Source organism: Gymnoscopelus microlampas (genome assembly GCF_963454915.1).
Source record: "Gymnoscopelus microlampas genome assembly, chromosome: 18".
In the NCBI taxonomy this organism is placed as follows: domain Eukaryota; kingdom Metazoa; phylum Chordata; class Actinopteri; order Myctophiformes; family Myctophidae; genus Gymnoscopelus; species Gymnoscopelus microlampas.
The window spans coordinates 18,086,322-18,106,727 of NC_139955.1; the positions used below are offsets into that span (position 1 = coordinate 18,086,322).

Sequence of the window (20,406 nt, forward strand, 5' to 3'; positions counted from 1 at the left end):
AAATCTTATTGTCATCCCAAAAAATGATGAAACATAACAAAAATAAAAAAATAAAAAAATAAGCACAAGTGCGTAAAACCAATGGGGCAATAAATCACTAGGCAAATACAGAGAGTGAATATGAGAGATACAGTAAGTAGGTAAGTTAACTTTATTAAAACTCCTCCAAGTCAGCAAAGTCTAGACTAAAACATTTATTATTATGATGATAAAATGTCTTAAATTAACTTTATGTCTGGTGGTTCAAGACGCTGATCTGGGGCTAAAACTGGAGGCGAGGAGTACGTGTTTGTAGTCTCTCCAGCAAAGAAGATAAGTGTCTCAAATTAGATCAGTTTATTTGTCTGACTGGCCTTAAACAAGACCACATGGCCTGTCTGAGCCCAGCCCTCCACAGAGCGGCTGACTGAGAACGAAAGATAGACAACTTCCTCTTTCCATCCGCCAGCCTCACACTCTTCTCTGTCACTCTCTCGTTCTTTCTTTCCGACTCACAGCCCAGTGATATCACGGAGCATGGGAAGTGACATCACTTCCTGTTTGGTTTTTCAACGACACACTGTCAGCAGCCACAGCCGCAGCAACTTGATTACAGCTGTAAGCAGGGTTGGAAACAATGCAAATGAACGGGGTCAAAGGTTAGATCTGGGTGCCTCTCAGCTCTTTTTACAAGGCGTTTGTTTGTCATTATTTGAGCATTCTTCTCCCTCGCTACTGACTGTGACTCACCTGAGCCAGGTAAAAGAGAGCTACTGTATGTAGGTTATGATGTTGCTGGCTCCAAAACAGCTGCCCCATACACTGTGGCTGGTAAAACTCACTGTGGGTTTGCATGGTAAATACCCAGTGTTGCAGACTTGGATGGCAAGCCGCACAGTAAAACGTCCACCCAAATGGACCCTTGGTCCATTTTTACTCTCTTGGAGTTAAATTAACTCCGAGGACTTTATTGTGCAGAGAGAGAGAGAGAGAGAGAGAGAGAGAGAGAGAGAGGCCCTGCATCAACTCCAATGTCAAAAACAGCAGCAGTCAGAAAATTTCAGCTGCTTTTCCTCATCCTGTGCTGCTCGTTGAGTCTCCTGGTGACAGACAGGCAGACTCTGTGACACCCAGCCCTGGTAATAGAAGGCAATTATAAGCCCTGGCGAGAGCAGTGGCGATGGGGGGAAACTTTTATACAGACGGCCCCCTCCTGGGGCGCTGACACGCAGACACAGTGAAATTAATTGCTACAAAACATCAGACGAGCTTGGTGCTCGCCCGCGCGCATATAGTGTATAGTCAAACTCCTGGAAAGGCGCAGAATGAAGCAATACGCATCATGCGATGTCGCATTCACGCGCACAAGGAGGAAGAGGAGGAGGAAGATGAAGAAAGAATAGAAAAAGCCGTAAAGAAAAGCTGAGGGGGAAAAAAAAGAAAAGTGGATCTTTTCCAACAAATCATGTTTTCATCTAAATAAAGAAGACAAAGACAATAGACCTGGGTACCTTGGAGACAAGGATGATTTCTCCATGGCAACCAGTGTGTGGTGTGTGACAGTGCCGCAGTGCGAGGGTTTGAACTGCTAACGCTGTCTGGGAATGCAGAGATAGATGGAGAGAGAGAGAGAGAGAGAGAGAGAGAGAGAGAGAGAGAGAGAGAGAGAGAGAGAGAGAGAGAGAGAGAGAGAGAGAGAGAATGAGTTGACTGAGCACAGGAGACCATGTGAGACTGAGAGACAGTAAGAGCCATTGGAGGGCTGTCTGTGTGCTCATAATGAGAACACACTCTGTCACAATCCCATGGCGAGAAAAATGGAAGTTCACGACTTTCCAGCTCACATTATTTTTCTGTCTTTGACTCTTTCGAGTCAATACTGAGAGAAATCTTGTTGCTAACGAATTATGACACTAAGACTGTTTATGTTTCCAACTGTGCGTATCCCAATATTCTCATAAGTAAACATTGCTCTGGTGTTGCTATGGAATTGTTCCCCTGTTTGGCTGGTAGAAAAGGCAGCAGCACCGTGTGGTCTTTGCAAAAGATTTATTTTAATTGTGTGGAGCTGTGTGTGGAGCTGTGTGTGTGTGTGTGTGTGTGTGTGTGTGTGTGTGTGTGTGTGTGTGTGTGTGTGTGTGTGTGTGTGTGTGTGTGTGTGTGTGTGTGTGTGTGTGTGTGTGTGTGTGTGTGCGCGCGTTCGTGTGCACTGGGTGAGTGTGCATGCATGTAAGGACATGAGGTGCTGTGTGTGAATTTGAGGGTACAAGTGGGTGTGTGTTTGTGTTCAATGTGCCATGCGCACAGTCTGTTTGGATAGCTAGACAAACACAAACAGTGTGTGTGTGTGTGTGTGTGTGTGTGTGTGTATGTGTGTGTCTGTGTGTGTCTGTGTGTGTGTGTGTGTGTGTGTGTGTGTGTGTGTGTGTGTGTGTGTGTGTGTGTGTGTGTGTGTGTGTGTGTGTGTGTGTGTGTGTGTGTGTGTGTGTGTGTGTGTGTGATTAGTGACTCTTTACTGTGGTGGGTGCAACAGGTACACAGTGAGGTGTTGTTTCCAGTCCAGGTAAACCAGCTGTTGTACTCATCTCCTGTGTGCAGTAATCGGCTTGGCTATGATTAAGAATAATATTGACCATAATATTGACTCCAGCTGATAGCAGACGGGACAATAAGGAAGGTCGGAAGGAAGGAAACAAGGAGGGGTAAAAAGGAAACAAACACAACAGCAACAAAAGAAGGAAGAGAGACACTATTGGGCTGTTGTGATTGCGAATGTTGTTACGGTGCGACAAATTCCCAACCCATTTTCTCCTTGCCATCATTACTAAACAACCATCAATGCACAGCCTCCACTGTGTGTCTTTAGTTTTATTTGCACAGTGCTTTCTTCATTTCATTGCCTGCTGTGAGCATGCGGCGGCTCCGCTGAACTCTCACCCTGTTTTAATGTAAGCACTGCTCACCAGTCACGTTCCTCCCATTAAGCTAAATGACTGCATTATATATGTATTATTTATCCAGGTTACCATTAACTGAAAACCCAGCTGTCCTCAAATGCTCAACACGAAGAGTGAGAATGAGGGGGGTGGAGAAAGAGAGCGAGAGAAAGAGAGAGAGAGTAGAGAGATAGGGAGAGTAGAGGGAGAGGTATAGTGTAGAGAGAGGTAGAGAGTAGAGAGAGAGGGAGAGACTAAAGAGTTAGAAAGAGAGATAGGGAGAGAGGAGAGAGAGAGTGGGGGATAGAGGAGAGAGAGGGAGGGAAGTAAGAGGGATAGAGTAGAGTAGGCCCATGACCCCGTAATCCCGAAGTAGTTCATGTAAATTGTTAAGCACTAGCAATGTCTAAAGTAAACACAATGATGTGATTGACAGTGTCGAGTGAACGACGTGGAAGAAAAATAATTCATACTTCAGTGGCCTCTGTTACAGCCGTCTCGAATGCAAATGCGATGCTAATAGTTGTGGTTGAAGAGAAACCGTATCTACCGGCTGTATGTGGCGGCGTTCTGATCCACACGCTTCTCCGGTGAATCCTCAGTGAAAAGGCTCAACTCACATCCACCAGGTGACCCAAAGTGACAACTGGCCCTCGGGGCCGCTGGCCACTGAAAAACCCACTGTCCCATAAAGCAACCACTTCTGACAGTTATATAGTTATTTATTCATTCTTCCATTCTTTGCTTGTTTTGAGTTTTTTTTTCCTGGGTATTTTTTTTTTCTTGGTAGTGTGCGACAGCTTTTGCACTTCATGTTGTTTTGCAGTCGTGTGTGCGTACCTCAGCAACCATCATGACTGTTGACGTGCAGCCATGCGTTCGAAACCGAATGATTATTGTATGATCCTAGCGGTGCGGCAGGACTTTTTGAACATCTCCTCTGCCCTGTAGGCGATCCCAAATCGACTGCCTCCTACTGGGCGGTGGGGGGTTAAGGGGGGAGGGGTCTTTACCTGAATCAACCCATCATATGCTGCCTTGAGGCTCCACCTGTCAGCAACCAAGAGGCAGTAAACTTTCTCTTTGACTCTTTCTCTCTCTCTGTGTCTTTCCATCAGACACTGCGTCTCTCTCTATCTTCTTATTGCAGATTGTACAGTGCAAAACAAATAACTCTCACCTGAGCAGATACGCCTCCCCGGCTGTCATTTCAAGTTATTGAGAACAGCTTTGGCCACCGGACCAAAGGATACTGTTTGTCTTCTGATTCAAATATTAAACTCTAACGTAAACACTCAAACGTGTGTGTCTGCATGATGAACCCATGCAAGTGTGTGCGTGCATGCATATACGAGTGCGCGCGCGTGTGCGCGTGCGTGTGCGTGCGTGCGTGCGTGCGTGCGTGCGTGCGTGCGTGCGTGCGTGCGTGCGTGCGTGTGTGTGTATGTATGTATGTATGTATGTATGTATGTATGTATATATATATACAGTATATATACACACACACACACACACTAGACAGTAGGTAATTCTTTGCAATAGAGGTGGATCGACTCGCGGGTGTGTTTACAAACAATCTCAGCACCTCAGATGTTGTGTTTTTAACACTCAACTCAAAGAGGAAAAAGGATTTTAAAAATAAAAAATAGCATGCCATCATCCCCTCCTCTCTATTCTCCCAGTTTGCTTCAAGGGCTAAACGCTGAACAAGAGTGATGGCATGACTGACTGACACAAAAATAAACCCACGCTACATAAAACCTCTCCTCCACACAAACACATGTGGACTGGCTGCAGGCCATGTGGCTGTGGACACAAATCAAAGCTAAAAATCCCTTGCAAAAAGAAAAAGAAAAAAGAATCTGAAGACCGTAGAATAAAAACAGGTCTGGGAGTCTGGAAGTTTTCTGTCTGCTCTGAGTACACACATGAGTCACACCCAGACCAGTTCACTAAAAACAACAAACCAGTTGCTGCTTAGTCTGCCCTGTGAAGCCACATCGCTCTGTCTTTCTATGTCGCTCTCTCAGTGTCTCTCTCTCTCTCTCTCTTCCTCCCGCCCTCCCTTGCTTCCTCCCTGTATGAGGTTGTCGGTGGCGTGAATTGTAGAGGGTTCTAGTCAGCTTGACCTATCGGCCAATGAGGAGCTTTGTCCCTGAGCAGTAAGGCGTAACAGACAGACGGCTTTGACGCGGTCTGCTGGGCGGACTCAAATTGATGAAGAACCCGACCCGGCTGGTCCACTCTGCTCTGCTCACCTCTCTCTCTCTGCCGCAGTTGATTGATGGACAATGAGGCTGGTGAAATGTTAAACATGCAACATGCTGGGTTACTAGACAAGGTGGAAAGAGAAAAGCTGAGAGGAACAGTGGTACGGTAGAACTTCGGGCTGTATTTTGCACTAAGAACAGCTCAACATCAATACTAGCACAGCGATTCATCTCTGACAAGTTAGCTACAGTAGTAGCTCTCAAACATTTTCATGTCAAGGACCCCCAAATGTATATGAATTAGGCCACAACAGGTTGTGAGCTTGTAGAAGTGCTGTTTCAGCAATGTTTCTAGATTTGGGAAATTTTGAAAAGAAAATTAGATAATGACATGCCCCAAATAGGAATTCCAGGTAGAAAGTGGTTAATACAACATGGTTATAAATAAATAAAGTAAGTATGTCTTGTTACAAATGTGCCATATTTTGTAATAAACATTGAAAAAAAGACAAAAAAAGAACAAAGACAGAGCGGACTGACATCAGCTCTAACCATACGGCCGCCTGTTACCTAGCAGGGTCATGCCATCCCCTGGGGTAAGGAACAAGTTGGCCAAAAAGTGAAACAGTGTTTGTGACAACCTGTAAATATGAGCTGTTTCTGCATGGCATCACAGAGGCCACTCGGTCAGGGGTTCCCCCGTCCCTCATCGCACTGCCGGTGACTCACCAGCAACTGAAAGGTCGGAGGTCAGATCCTTTGTCACACTCATCAAACAAACAGGCCGGGGGCTCAGTGAGTCACCCATCTCCCAGGACACAGGGGATGGAATGGGTGTGTGTCTCTGTCTCTCTCAAATCTACAATCTGTGGCTTATTGTAATGAATAAAATGCTATTTTAACCGAGTATGTTAATACATTATTACTGGGCATATGGCCGCCCACCTCAGAGCCTGGGTCTGCCTGACGTTTCTTCCAGTTAAGGGGGAGTTTTCTGTCGCCACTGTAGCAAGAATTGCTTGCTCAGGGTGGGACAATGTCGGGTCTCTGCTCTATATGTAAAGTGTCTTGAGACAACTTGTTGTGATTTGGCACTTTAATAAAAATGTACTTGAATTGAACTTGTACATTTGCAGTGGTTGGAGGTGGTCTTCCTACTCATCTTACATTGATATATTTAGACCCAGGAGTCAGGACTCAGAACACCGACAGGTCGGCAATGTCAATAAAGTTATTTGAAACAAACGCCGCACCTGATTGGGCACTAGATACCCTGCCATTTCTATTGTAGTTTGGCGGTGGTAGGTATTGTAGTGTCAGGAGAGGGAGACAACGGACATAAGACTTACAGATTGTAGTTTTAACCTTCAGCAGACACGGTAGGCAGGCATGCAGATTGTGGATGTATGGCCCTGGTTCCATGTGATAGAAACATACACCCTCACTGGTCCGTTGCCTATGGGGGATAATACCACAGGGATGCAGTAGTGGAAGAAGTACTCCTATAGGTATTAATATCAAGAAATGGATATACCAGTGCTCAAGAAAAGTAACCTTCAAATTGTACTTAAGTACAGTACTTGAGTATTTAGTTACTTTACACCACTGCAGGGATGCCTGCAGACAGTGTCAGTGCAAATACAAGCAGATTGCTATTCAGCCTGGGCTGGATGATTATGTGTCATTAGGGATCAAGGCTTTTCTAGGTCAGGTTCCACAGTAAAAAGAAAACTTCTGATCTTATCGGCGGCAGAATTATGCCACGCTACAGTAACACAAAGCCAGCATTCCACAGCAGCATTCCTAGACTTCTCTGAACAGAGCACAAGAATGCCTGGCCACTTAAAGGCATGACAGAGCTGGAACAGGTGATGCTCTCTAATGCCCGGAATTGTATTGTAGTGGCTTTGTGACAATATGAAACGTGAGCCAGCACTACTAGGGCAGGGCTTTATGACTCAATCATTTCAAACTTTTGCCTCTATTGGGTTAATGAATTATTATTATTTTTATTATTATTTAACTGTAGTGAAAATAGCAGATCTACAAGCTCACGACGAGTCGCGATGCGACCATTTATGAGCTTGTAGATTCTATTGCTATTTTTGCAGGCAACCATTGTACAATGAAGTATAATACAGGGCTTAAGTGGTTAATCAGACTAATCGGTTTAGTCAATTATAAAAATGTTATTAGTTAATTGTTTAAGTCAATTCTTAAGAAAAACTCTGCTTCTCGATTATTCTATTAACCTATGAGCAAGTTTTGATATATTTTCGGTTCATTGTCCACCTGTAGCCAGCATGTGTGATGATGACTAGTGTGCAGAAATTAAGGGCCTTATTTTGGGCGAAGTTCCGATTTAGCATGGCGCAAAGGGCGTTCCCGTGCAAAAGTTGCTATCTTCCGACACCATGCCTTAACCCTAAAACACCTGCGCAACCCGTTACATTACACGAGTATTTCTACATTGTGCTACTTTTACTCAAGTAAAACATCGGAGTACTTCTTCCACCACTGCATATATCAGCAACAGTAGTAACAATGAAACACAGGAGACACCTTAGGTGACATAGGTGACACCTGTACCCCGCCTCTTCAGTGGCTGTGACACATTTCTACCACTCGCACGTCTGCTCATCTTCTCCCAGACACGTCTCACTCTATGTGCACAAAAGCTCATGGCAGCACATTCCTGGTGACATCACATTAACCACTTGAACCCCAAGATCCGTATTGTGGGGAAAGCTTTCGCTGAAAATAGCAGATCGATAAGCTGACAATGAGACGCGACGCATTGCGAGCTTGTCGATCAGCACAATAACAGAAAAGTGACTTGTATAGAGCCCTGAGGATATGCAGATAATTAGTTATTCGTTTTTTTGTTGTTGTTTTCTTTTTTCTTGTTTGATCTCCTTTCCCCCCTCTTCTTCTTCCCTTTCTTTCTTCTATGCAGATAATAACGATATGGGATATGGGAACTATATGCACGAAAACGAATTTCACCCACTTCTTTACTTCTGTAAAACCTGTGATGTGACAATAAAGCTGATTCTGATTCTGAGGGACTCCGTTCAACCATATGGGGTTTGAGTGAAAAAAGCTTGGAGAAAAATGACATTTATCAAGTGGCTCCACCTCCATCGCTCTGTCACTACGGGCTACGCAGCGTGGATCTGTCGCTCTGACTGAAACCATCGGGCCCTCTCTCTCTCTCTCTCTCTCTCTCTCTCTCTTTTAATTGTCATCTCCCCCCAAAATCCCCGGCCGCAACACAACGATCCACGACACGTCCAGGCCACATTTCATGTTACATTAACTTAAAACCTCCTCCTACTCCCATCCCTACCCCCCCCCTCCTCCTCCTCCTCCTCGTGGCGAGAAAGAAAAAAACCTGTGATAGCTTTATTCTGCCGTTCACTCTAAAATAATCAGCTTCTCTCTGTCTCTCCCCCCTCTCTCTGTCATTATCCCGCCCATCCCTCTCTCTCTCTCCCTCTCTCTCTCTCTCTCTCTCCCTCTCTCTCTCTCTCTCTTTCACTCTCTCTCTCTCTCTCTCTCTTTCACTCTCTCTCCCTTCCTTCTCTTCTGTTTCCACGCCTCCCAAATTATGTAACATTGAGGCTTTGGTAACTGTCATCACCCGCCTTCTAATCTCCCCATATCGGTCTGGCCATCATGGCACGCCCCACCGGAGTACACCTGTATGCTAATGGCGGGGGGGTTGCATCATGGGGGGCGGGGGGGTGGAGGAGGAGGAGGAGGAGGAGGAGGAGGAGGAGGGGGCCATGGTGGGCGGCAGAGGAGCATCTGTCTCCATGACGGCCCGCCTGGCATTGGCTGCTGATAAATGCCAGCACTAGCCTGGTATTTGCACCAGTGTGAGTGGGTGAGAGGATTCTCTCTCTCTCTCTCTCTCTCTCTCTCTCTCCCTCGCTCTCTCTCTTCCTCCAATCCATTTATATGTTCCATCTCCTCTCCTTCTTTCTTTCTGTCCTCCCTCTCTTTTTCTCTGGCAGATTGGGGCATAATTAAATATTAACTGACGCAGTGCACAGAGTGGTGTGTGTGTGTGTGTGTGTGTGTGTGTGTGTGTGTGTGTGTGTGTGTGTGTGTGTGTGTGTGTGTGTGTGTGTGTGTGTGTGTGTGTGCGCGTGTGGGTGCGTGTGCATGCGTGTGTAATGAGAGAGCCTGTCTTGCAGGCTGGAGTCTCATCAGACTGCTCTGGCTTGGCTATGTGGGCAGCAAAGGTGTGCAAACCATGAAACGCACATCAACACACACACACACACACACACACACACACACACACACACACACACACACACACACACACACACACACACACACACACACACACACACACACACACACACACACACACACACACACACACACACACATCCCTTGTCCTTACAGCATCTGGCTTCCTCTCTCTTCATGTATCACAGTGAAGGCATGAGGCCCAAGCAGCTACCGTTGAACTGTTTATCATCTTTATTACTTTATTACTTTTCTGGGAGTTTTCCCTAACCTGATTTTATTACATTGTCATCAGATGATGAGTTCTCTCATCTATTCTCTGCGCTCTTCTTTCTTCCTTTTTTATTTATTTATTTACTTTTTTTTCACTGCAGTGTATTTATCGACCTCCGTAACTGATGCATGACAGCAGCAATAGATGGAGACAAGGCGTTGGCTCTGCTCGCCACGGCACCTCGCGGCACATGGCTGCTCAGCTCAGCCGCGTTATACATTCAGACCGTCTCCCCAAACTAATCCAGGTGAATCCCCCTGCCAGGGCAGACCCGCGTCTAACTGGGTTTGCGGATGATACAGTCTCAGCCAGCCTAATGGAGAGGGATAGTCTCAGACAGTGACATGGTGCAAATACATTTGTCTGTACGGTGTCACAGCTAGTAGACGACGACTGGAATTTCACAATGTGCACCTTTTGTTACAATTTAGGATTACAATTTAGCAGACGATTTTATCCAGAGTGACTCAACCATTTAAGCCCTAATTTATCCTTCACTGTACGACGAATAGCAAAAAGCCAATCTACAAGCTCACAAAGTGTTACATTGTGATGCAATGTGAGCTTGTAGATGGCTTTTCTTCTCCTCTTTTTGACAATTTCTTTAAACGTTGTTAGTATCTATATGTTTAAGGCCCAATCAGCATTTTTATATTTGGACTTAGAGAATAGGTGTTTGACATAGCTTTTAAAGCTGCAACCTGTAACTTATTTGAACCAATCTGATTTTTTTTTGTTTGTTTTTAGATTAATTTTGGACATTGTCATGCTTTATACAGACAGTTAACAGTGAGAGAGATAGACAGGAAACAAGGAGAGAGAGGGAAGGACATACAGCCAAACAAGAGCCTCAGGTCAGAATCGAACCCAAGCCGGCAGCACTGATGCATTTTGCCAGGTGAGCCACCGGGGTGCCCTGTAGCCAATGTTAATACAATATAAATGCATCTACAGTGGTTGTAGGTGGTATCCCTACTCTGTTCCACTGAGAAAGTTAGACCCCATGGTGCTGGGTAGGACACCTGGCTTACATAACTGCCTGAAGGTCATAAGCCCAATGGCCAAGCAGCAGCGATTCCCTCAAGCTTAGTGGTTAGGTGTTTTGCTCTCCCATGCAGGAGAAAGGGGCTTGAATCCCAGGTATTACAGTTGCAGTTACCTCTCTCTGCCAGAAAAGTACATAAAACGTACATATTACTGCTTTAATAGAAGGTCTAACATTATAGACAACATATTAATTACTTTTAAATGTGTTTGCTATATTTTGGGAATCACAAGTAGTATTGTTTGTTCAGACCTACATTTTGACTTATGATGGAGTGAGAAAGTTCCAAATAGCATATTTTCCATCATATAACTCTTTCAAAATGCATGTGAATATAAATGAATTTACATTTACATGTTCAACGACATCCTGGATTGGTCCTTTATAGAGGACACTACTGGGCGCTCATCACAAAAATAATCACAAATGTCAACGTTTAAGTCTAACTTCTTTGAACGACCTCTGAATGAATAAAGAATGGTTCAATTAGGTTTCATTTGTCACATGCTCATACATGTATGTGATGTGAAATGTCATTATGTCAGAGTAACAGTACATGATGTAATACAAGTACTGTAAAAAAAAAAAAATACAAAGGTTATAGACCTAATACAAGTAAAACTATAGGCTACTAAGTAGTAATAGGCTAATAACTGTAAAGATTTTTTCAGTAACCTGATTGCAAAACACCATCAATATACACGTCTTACTGGTGTAGAGAATTACCATAATATACTAGCATATTACAATTTATAATTTGTAATTGCACCTTCCCTGGGTTAGTAAGGAAAAATGTATTCCCTCTCTCTCTCTTGCTCTCTCTCTTTCTCTGGGCCTGTTTGGGCTTTACTATGGAGTCTCTGCAATGCTCCAGAGTCAGACCATCCATAATAAATGACAGACTTCATCACTCTAATGGGGGTAAACGGGGTTGAAAGGGAACGCCTGGGAGAGAATCCAAACCTAAAAACCTATGCAGTGTTGTGCCAGCTGTTGATCTAAACAGTTTTGCTATAGCATGTTTGCATGCATGTAGCCTATTATGTGTAGCCTGAGTGCATGCATGCATGTTTCTATAGGCCAGTGGTTCTCAACATGCGGGTCGGGACCCCCAGAGGGCTCCCCACATGATTTTTGGGGGGGTCCCCAGATGACAGTGAAGTGACAATTTAAGGATTTTTTTTGAAAGTCAAATTGTCAAATAATATAAGAGGCAAAACATTTGAAAAAGGCTATTTTCACAATATTTATCTGTGGAACCGAAAATTGAAGGCCTCAACTCCTACATTCCAAGTGCTTGTCAGGGTGGGGGTCCCCAGTTCAAATATGATTATTTTGGGGGTCATAGCCTGAAAAGGTTGAGAACCACTGCTATAGGCTACTGTCCCATTCCAATTTTTCTTTTCGTGCCCGCCCTGACACCAACCACCATGGATCACAATCATCTTTGATCATAATAATGGCATCTGTCACATCACCTGCAGTGGATGGAAGGCATCTTGAGTAGAATATGTGATGACATCAATTTAACACATTTTTATATGGAAACTGGTACGCAATCAAATCACTTTAAATCAATTTGTATTTGATTAAGGTGGTTAAGCCGCCCTCTCCTCCTGCACGCCCGCGTCTGTCCCCTCGTACTGTAACCAGCACGTAGAATGTTTACCAATGAGCCTGCTCGCACATATAGATCCAGTCAGCAGCGAGGGAAACACATTGATTTCCCGTCAGCGAGGAGTGCCGGCGCGGCTACCGAATCCGGAACAGCCGGGGGAACATCCATCGGTACCCCGCAGGCGTCCTGGCAGAGTTGTTAATACGGCCCATTAGGCCGCTGAGTGGCAGAGAGATTCCCCGAATATTGAGCCGGGGACACCCCTCAATTAGACGGATCGCCCCGCACATCGTCAGCATCCAGGCCAATCTGTTCTCATTAATCAATGACAGAATAGAGAGCATTCTCCTACTGCTAAAGAGTGAAAGTTAATTTAGGAGTTTGCTGGTATAGCTAACAGTTTCCAGACTTTTTGCGCTGTAATAGTAAAAATAAATAATTAAAAATAAAAGAATCCCCAAAGCGCAACATATTTAGGCTAACATAAATATCATCAATTAACAATCAATAGATAGTTATAGGCATAGCTTACCGGCTATTAAGTGTTTAGGAACACTCTAATAGGGCCCATCGGCAAAATGAAAATATGCCATATGCTAGCTACTTGTTGACAGAAACACTATGCCAGGTTTGCACACTGTCTGTCCGTCCTTCCGTCCGTCCATCCGTCCGTCCGTGTGTCCATCTGTGGGAAGCTAATCTCCGGCACCGCTGGCTTGATCGCAGTGAAACTGTGCACACACACTGAAACTCCCTGGATGCCAGAGCTGCACCTCTGCCCCAAATTTTTCACATGGGCCTGTTATAGCGCCACCAGGAGGCTGATTTTTGCTAAACAATTTTTTTGACAGTACTCCTAGAGATTTTGTCCAAACTGTTCAAATCAGCCTCATGGTGGCGCTATAACAGGCCGATTTGTGTTTTTACCTATAACTGCACTGATCTGTGTAAAACTTTGTTTGTGCACTCCCTAGACTAAAACCTTTGCCCTGCATTTTCACAACTGCCTTTATAGCGCCACCACCAGGAGGCCAACTTATGTAAAAAAGAATATATATTACTCCTTCAGATTTTATCCAAATCCTGATTGGCTATGTTTGCAGGAGTGGCCTGATTTGAACAAAATGCTGCAAATCATGAATGCAGAGTCTGATTGTGAAACTTTGCATGCACATTTGCACTATTGAGGAACAAATGCCACCCTTTTAAAATTGCCTTATTATAGCGCCACCATGGAGGCCAATTTTTGCACCAAAACAATATTATATTACTCCTACAAATGTATTCCAAACATCATGCAAATCGGTACACATTATCTCAATTGACAAAATTCAAGTGATCAAGAAGGATCTGTCCGATTTTTCATATTCCATCCTAATTGGCGAATTCCGAACATTGCTGGCCCACAATAACCTACCTGACCTGGCAGAGACCTCTGCTCCGAGGAGCATTTTTTCTAATGCACTTACAAAACTACATTTTAATAGCCTGCCTTAGACTCCATTGGTGTCGCTTGCCGAAAATAACTGATCTTCAAGCTGTCTTTTTCGGCAAGCACCACCATTGGACAGTCACTCAAGAAGACCATCTGCAAAATTACCTAAATTCTAAATTGCTCATTTGGACACAGAAACACAAAAGAATGCTGAATTTGCGAAGAAAATGTCCAACATACATTTTCGGTGAACGATCGTTTTATTATAGTAAAAGACAGCCGAATCTAGCTATATCTTATCCCAACTATCGTCTCGTCTAGGCAACTAGCTTTCTACAAGAGCAAGCTGGCTTGTATGTTTTTTTAAATTAATTTATGTTTATGTTTTTACTTTGTTTATTGTATTTTCCACAGAAGCATTCAACATCAAAAGTTGGTATATTATGCAGATACGTAATAGCTTCCTCCAGTGCAAACCATCAAATACAAAAATTGCAATAAACAGATTGAATTAACACCCAAACACTGAAAACATACAGGAAGGCTTGTATGTTTTTTTCGTTTTCTTTTAAATAGCAGCACAGTGTTTAAGTTCAGCTGTAGCCTGTGAGGCTGCGCTTCAAACCAGAGCAGCAGAATAGAATATACTGCTGCTGACATTACTTATTGTGAGAGAGAGAGACGCTGGACTGTGGACATGATTTGCGCTCCTCCAGCCTCTCATTCACTGCCAAGCAGCGATCAGCGCTCTACCTCAGGAGGAAGTCCCAAATAAGGGCAACGGGAAATGGAAACCCACCGGAATAGGTCCTTATGTAGTCACGACCTTATAAGGCACGGCGGAGCCAGGTTTTCCGGCTAAGCGCACAGCCCAGCCTGCTGCTGCACAGATGGGAAATCCGATCCGAATCTACGGCGAGAATGCAAGAAACACGCGGCTATCGCACGGAATAATTCTACTTTGACCATACACTAGAGGAAGTGTAGTCTATGTGTCCGCGATTTACAGCGAGAGCTTGATTTAAAGGCTCTGCTCTCTCTCTCGCTTTCCCCCCAGGCCCAGCGTCATGTGTCCTCCACTGCTGCAGTGCCTAAATATGGGCTTCCTCCGATCCAAATATGGACATCTACGTCACGGCTAGGAGTGTATAAAAGGCACGAGGGAAACCTCTGAGCAGCAGAGAGAGCCCTCACAGCCCACAGACAACACAGAGCAAATCGTTAGAGCAGAGATCTAGACAGACAAACACAACGCACAACAAAACTAAAAAGTGAATTAAAAAAACAACACTCCAATCCAAGACTGGTGAACAACACCCTCATTACTGGGATATGATTTAATACTAATCTTGAGCATATCAAGATTTAATTCATTGACTGATCTCGATTCATTTTTTAGGGAATGAGTAAAAAAGGACACTTCTGATCTGATTTCTGACAAAAAGCAGAAATACTAAAAGAAGACAATTGGATCTTTACTCATCTCTGAAAAAAAGAGAAAACACAAACGAGAGAAGACAACTGGACAAGGAGAGGAAAACGAAGAAAGCATCCGTCTGACAGCCGCTCCTCACAGAGAGCTGGACTAAAGTGATTCCTCCCACCTGCGAGGCACCAGCACTGCCGTCCAGACAGTCCCTCGATCAGCTCCGGAGGATGGCTGCGACCAAGACTGAAATGATCCTCCCAGCCCTGCAGATCTCCGACCCCCTGAGCTTCCCCCACTCCCCCATGGATAACTACCCCAAACTGGAGGAGATGATGATGCTCAGCTCGGCGGGCACCCCCTTCCTCACCGCCTCTGCACCCGAGGGTGCAGGAGGTTTCGGGTCGGGAGAGCCGGGAGAGCAGTTTGCTGACCACCTTGCAGGAGGTAAGAGCAGCTGAACGCTTTGCCTTTTGGTTCTTTACACCAGTGGTTCTCAAACTTTTTCATGTCAAAGACCCCTCAAAATGATATGTATTTGGCTGTGGACCCCCATCTGAAAAATATTTTGTGGCAGGGATTTTTCGAAAATAGCAGATCTACAAGCTCATGCTATGAGCTTGTATATCTGATATTTTTGAATAGTCATGGTTAAAGTGGTTAAAATGATTGTGATGCTATATTAACAAATTTAGCTGGGGGACCCCCTGGTACCCCCCCAAGGACCCCTGGGGGTCCCTGGACCCCACTTTGAGAAACACTGCTTTACATGGCACAGATGGATTAACAGTAGGACAGAAATCAACACAGAGCCATTGGAGTAGAGTGGAGTTTGTGGCTTAAATAAATAGTTGCATAACTTAGATAATTATTTGTGTTCAGCAAACTATTTTATTATTAACTCTGTTAATTATTTTAAAAGAGTTCAACTGTATTTTATGCAAGACATGTTATTATACAGTATAACTTATTGGAATTATATGTTGTTATCCCTTATGGGTTGTAATGTCAAATCAAATGTGTGTTGACATTCTGAAAGCACAATTAGTGTACAAGTATATTTGAATTTGAGCTGACATGAACACAAAAAGGGAATTTTTTTAAAATAGAGTAAGAAACTAATTTAATGGAAGCCCTGTATTGACTCTCAGAGGACTCAAATGGTGCTCAGTCACTGCATACCTCTACACTCCTACAGCTCAATTCAAATTGCATTCCTAAAACCAGCTGAACTGCAGTTTAGGTAATCAATTGCTGTTGGCTATGTGATGGGCTTCAGGAACGTGTGTGCGTGTGTGTGCGTATTTGTGTCTGTGCTAGAGGGAGAGAGGGAATGAAAGAAATGGTTGAGGAGGGGAATGCATGTATGCAGATTGATAAGCTTGCACAGCAGCTCTTTTATAGGTTGAAATATTCAGCCAGTATAAGAGTTATGAGTTTAGTGTGTGTGTGTGCGCATGCATGCATGCGCGTGCGTGCGAGTGCGTGCATGCGGGTCCGTGTGTATGTGTGAGTGCGGGCATGCATGCTTGTGTTGGGGGTACCAGCTGATGTGTGTGGGGGGGAGAGGGATGACACACTGCCCTCTCCCTGCGTCTGAATATTGACAAGTTGATTAATGTCCTCTCTCTCTCTCTCTGGTCTGTGCAGATACGTTACCTGACATCTCCCTCAACTGTGAGAAGTCGATGGAGCAAACGTACTCCACCCAGAGGCTGCCCCCCATCTCTTACACAGGTCGCTTCACCCTGGAGCCGGCTTCTAACTGCAGCAACAGCCTCTGGGCAGAGCCCCTCTTCAGCCTCGTCAGCGGCCTGGTGGGCATCTCCACCTCTTCCTCCCTTGCCTCTCAGACCAGCTCGTCTTCCCTCCCTCCGTCCTCCTCCTCTTCATCTACCTCCTCTTCTCAGAGCTCCAGCCTCAGTTGCTCCATCCACCACAGCGAGCCCAACCCCATCTACTCGGCCGCCCCCACCTACTCCAGTTCAAACCCTGACATCTTCCCCGACCCGGGCCAGGCGTTCCCCAGCTCGGCTGGAGGGTCCCTACAGTACCCTCCTCCTGCCTACCCCAATGGCAAGACCTGCAGCACCAGTTTCCCCGTGCCAATGATCCCAGACTACCTGTTCCCCCAGCAACAGGGAGAGATCAGCCTGGTGTCCCAAGACCAGAAGCCCTTCCAGAACCAAGCGGGCCAGCCCTCCCTCACCCCTCTGTCCACCATCAAAGCCTTCGCCACCCAGACGGGCTCCCAAGACCTAAAGAACGTCTACCAGTCCCAGCTGATCAAGCCCAGTCGCATGCGCAAGTACCCCACCAGGCCCAGTAAGACCCCTCCTCATGAGAGGCCGTACGCCTGCCCCGTGGAGACCTGTGACCGCCGCTTCTCACGCTCTGACGAGCTCACGCGTCACATCCGCATCCACACGGGCCAGAAGCCCTTCCAGTGTCGCATCTGCATGCGCAACTTCAGCCGCAGCGACCACCTGACGACGCACATCCGCACGCACACCGGAGAGAAGCCCTTCGCCTGCGAGATCTGTGGACGCAAGTTTGCCCGCAGCGACGAGAGGAAGAGGCACACGAAGATCCACCTTCGTCAGAAAGACAAGAAGGTGGAGAAGGGAGGGGCCGTGGTGGTGACGGCAGCTTCCGTCTCGGCCGCCTCACCAGCGTCGAGCTACTCCTCCCCCATCACCTCCTACCCCTCCCCCATCACCTCCTACCCCTCCCCTGTCTCCTCTTACTCCTCTCCTGTCACCTCCTGCTACTCCTCCCCTGTCCACACCTCCTACCCCTCTCCGTCCATCGCCACTACCTACCCGTCAGTATCCATGTCCAACACCTTTCAGTCCCAAGTCACCTCCTCATTCCTCACCTCCTCCATTGGGTCCAACCTCTACAGCTCCCCGGTCCCCACCCCGCTATCAGACATGCAAACCACTCTCTCCCCGAGGACAATCGAGATCTGCTAAAGGAGAGAAAAGCCACAACAATGACACTTTAAACGAAAACAACGTTGCTCCACCTCCGCCTTCTTCAAGGTTCATCGAGGGGAAAGAAATCGGCATCAAAATGTTTTCCCCCCATCCGAGAAAGCACTTTTTTCCGTCAGTGTGTCGGGTGAATCCTTGAGATTTACCTGAAAAAGAGAAGAAAAATACCCCCTATACATGTCGAGGACTGAGCAAAGACGATAAGACAAAAAAGGGAATTTTTCCATCTCCGTAAAGCACTTCAATTGAGGCGTGAGGCAGGTCTCTCCTCTTGATGAACACAAACACCTAGAGACAAGCTCATGGGATGAACACTGGCAGCACGGTGTCACGGTGTTGAGGCACGCTTTGCCCTTGCAGACGCTCAAACATTACAAAAGACATTCAATGATATACATAAGCTACCGTATATGTATATTGTAGACGTGCCATGTTTTGTTTTTATCATTCTTTGGTACCATTGATGTGAAAACCTATTTGCATATTTGCATTGTATTATTTGAAGTGAGCAGGGCCATATTTTCTCAATACTTTCTCTATTATGTAGTGATGATGCTGTGATACGTTTTGACATTGTTTGGAGAAGAAAAAAGAAAAGAAAAAAAGAAGCACTTAAGTATTCAAGCATGAGTAAGAGTGATGTTACTTTCTGTTATTTTGTAAATATCATCCACTGGTACTATCTCTTTCTCTCTTTCTCACATGTGACATATCGCTCTGTTATGTGGACAAAAAGAGAAAAGGAAAAAAAATACCTTCACTTAAAAACAACAAAACTAGACAAACAATCTCGTTTTTGGTGCCTTTCTGTGGAGCGCTGTTGCGACTTGGGCTGCGCGCAAAGAGAGGATGCATCGTCGCATCACGCCTTAAGGGGTGGAGGGGGATATTTTTGTTACAGAATGTACGTTATGCTCAGAGGGTTAAAAGGGATGAGACATGAGGGCACCGCTTCATTTCATTTAGAATGTAAGCAAAAAGAAAAAACAAGGAGAAAAATTATAAAACTATATTTTTGTAAAACTGAAGTGTAAATATCCACAACTTTGAGAGCTGGAATGTTGAAGTTACCTACTGAGTAGGCATGGGATTCTTTTGTATGTTATTTACATGCAGTTCATTATTTTGTGTTTTATCTTTATTTTGTATTTGTGTTTGTAAAACCAAGTGACTGTTTCTGGCTTCTGAACACATTGAATGCGCTTAACTGCCAATGGGATATTTGGTGTACAAGATATCCTCCCAGAAATGAAATATAAATAAAATATGAATATATATGTAATCTCTGTTTTCCCTTCCTTTCATTATTATTGACTACTGCATTTCAATTTCAAGTATTTCAATTGGTATCCAGTCTGTTTCACAGTGGAATATTGACATTGCACTTCAAAACCCTCCATTGTGCAGCTTCAACCAAAATCTGCACAGCATTATTTAATGACACTACACCACCAACACTGGACCTTGTGTTAATGATAATACAAGAGCCTGACTCCCATGCCCATAAACACACCCATGCCCATAAACACTGATGATGGGGAATCATTATCAAGATCTAACATGTTCTTGGAAGCTATTCAGCTCATCTACCTTTTTCAATTATTCTTTCAGATTTCAAAGTCTTTTCTTTTTTCCGAGTCCACAGCAGCAGCTATCCTCCTGCACAGTGTTACTGAGATGAATTACTTGGGGGGAGGGGAGGGGGTGAGGGGGTATTTTTAAACCAACCATTCTTGTGAACACCATGTTGAGACATGACTGGGGTTAAGTGCCCAGGGCACAGGTGAAATCCATCACGTGATAATTACCTTATTTTCTACAAACGTGCTCGGCAAGATGCTGTCATCTTGAATTGAATGAGCAGTTGAGCAATAACCATGCAGGCTATATTTTATTGTTGCAATAGTACAAGTGAACAAACTGGCCCCGAAGGTGCAACAGTTGTTTCTTTAAGTTTTCATGCACGGTATAATAACAGCTTACATGCACCATCATTATTCATCATCTTCTGCCGTGAGTTAGGCAAGGCATTCTCACTACATGCTTAAATATGGAAATAAATCAAGTTAGTCTCTTGCCTAAATATTAAAGAACCCAAAAAGCAGATTTGTTCTGATGGCCAGATAATACGGAGGAGACAAGAGACGGGCTATAAGTTTGCACCCAGAGTTTGAGAGTAATTTTGTGCTGTGAAATACACTCATCAAAATATGCACAAATGCAA

General features: G+C 44.8%; 2 protein-coding genes across 3 annotated transcripts in view; one reads left to right on the top strand and one right to left on the bottom strand.

Annotated features, from left to right (window-relative positions):
• Window positions 1-20,406, bottom strand: part of LOC311033760 (hepatitis A virus cellular receptor 1 homolog) — a 487,428-nt gene that overhangs the window by 401,947 nt on the left and 65,075 nt on the right. The gene's annotated exons all lie outside the window — the stretch shown is intronic.
• egr1 (early growth response 1) lies at window positions 14,931-19,464 on the top strand. Its single transcript, XM_084041371.1, has 2 exons — window positions 14,931-15,633; window positions 16,837-19,464. Exons 1-2 carry the CDS (start codon window positions 15,417-15,419, stop codon window positions 18,159-18,161), a joined length of 1,542 nt encoding a protein of 513 aa, XP_083897497.1. The 5' UTR covers window positions 14,931-15,416; the 3' UTR covers window positions 18,162-19,464.

What these genes read in the sequence shown, in the direction of transcription:
- egr1 (XM_084041371.1), top strand. Translation starts at nt 15,417, where the DNA reads ATGGCTGCGACCAAGACTGAAATGATCCTCCCAGCCCTGCAGATCTCC. An exon ending in TGCTGACCACCTTGCAGGAG is followed by an intron (nt 15,634 to 16,836) that starts GTAAGAGCAGCT and finishes TGGTCTGTGCAG; the next exon opens with ATACGTTACCTGACATCTCC.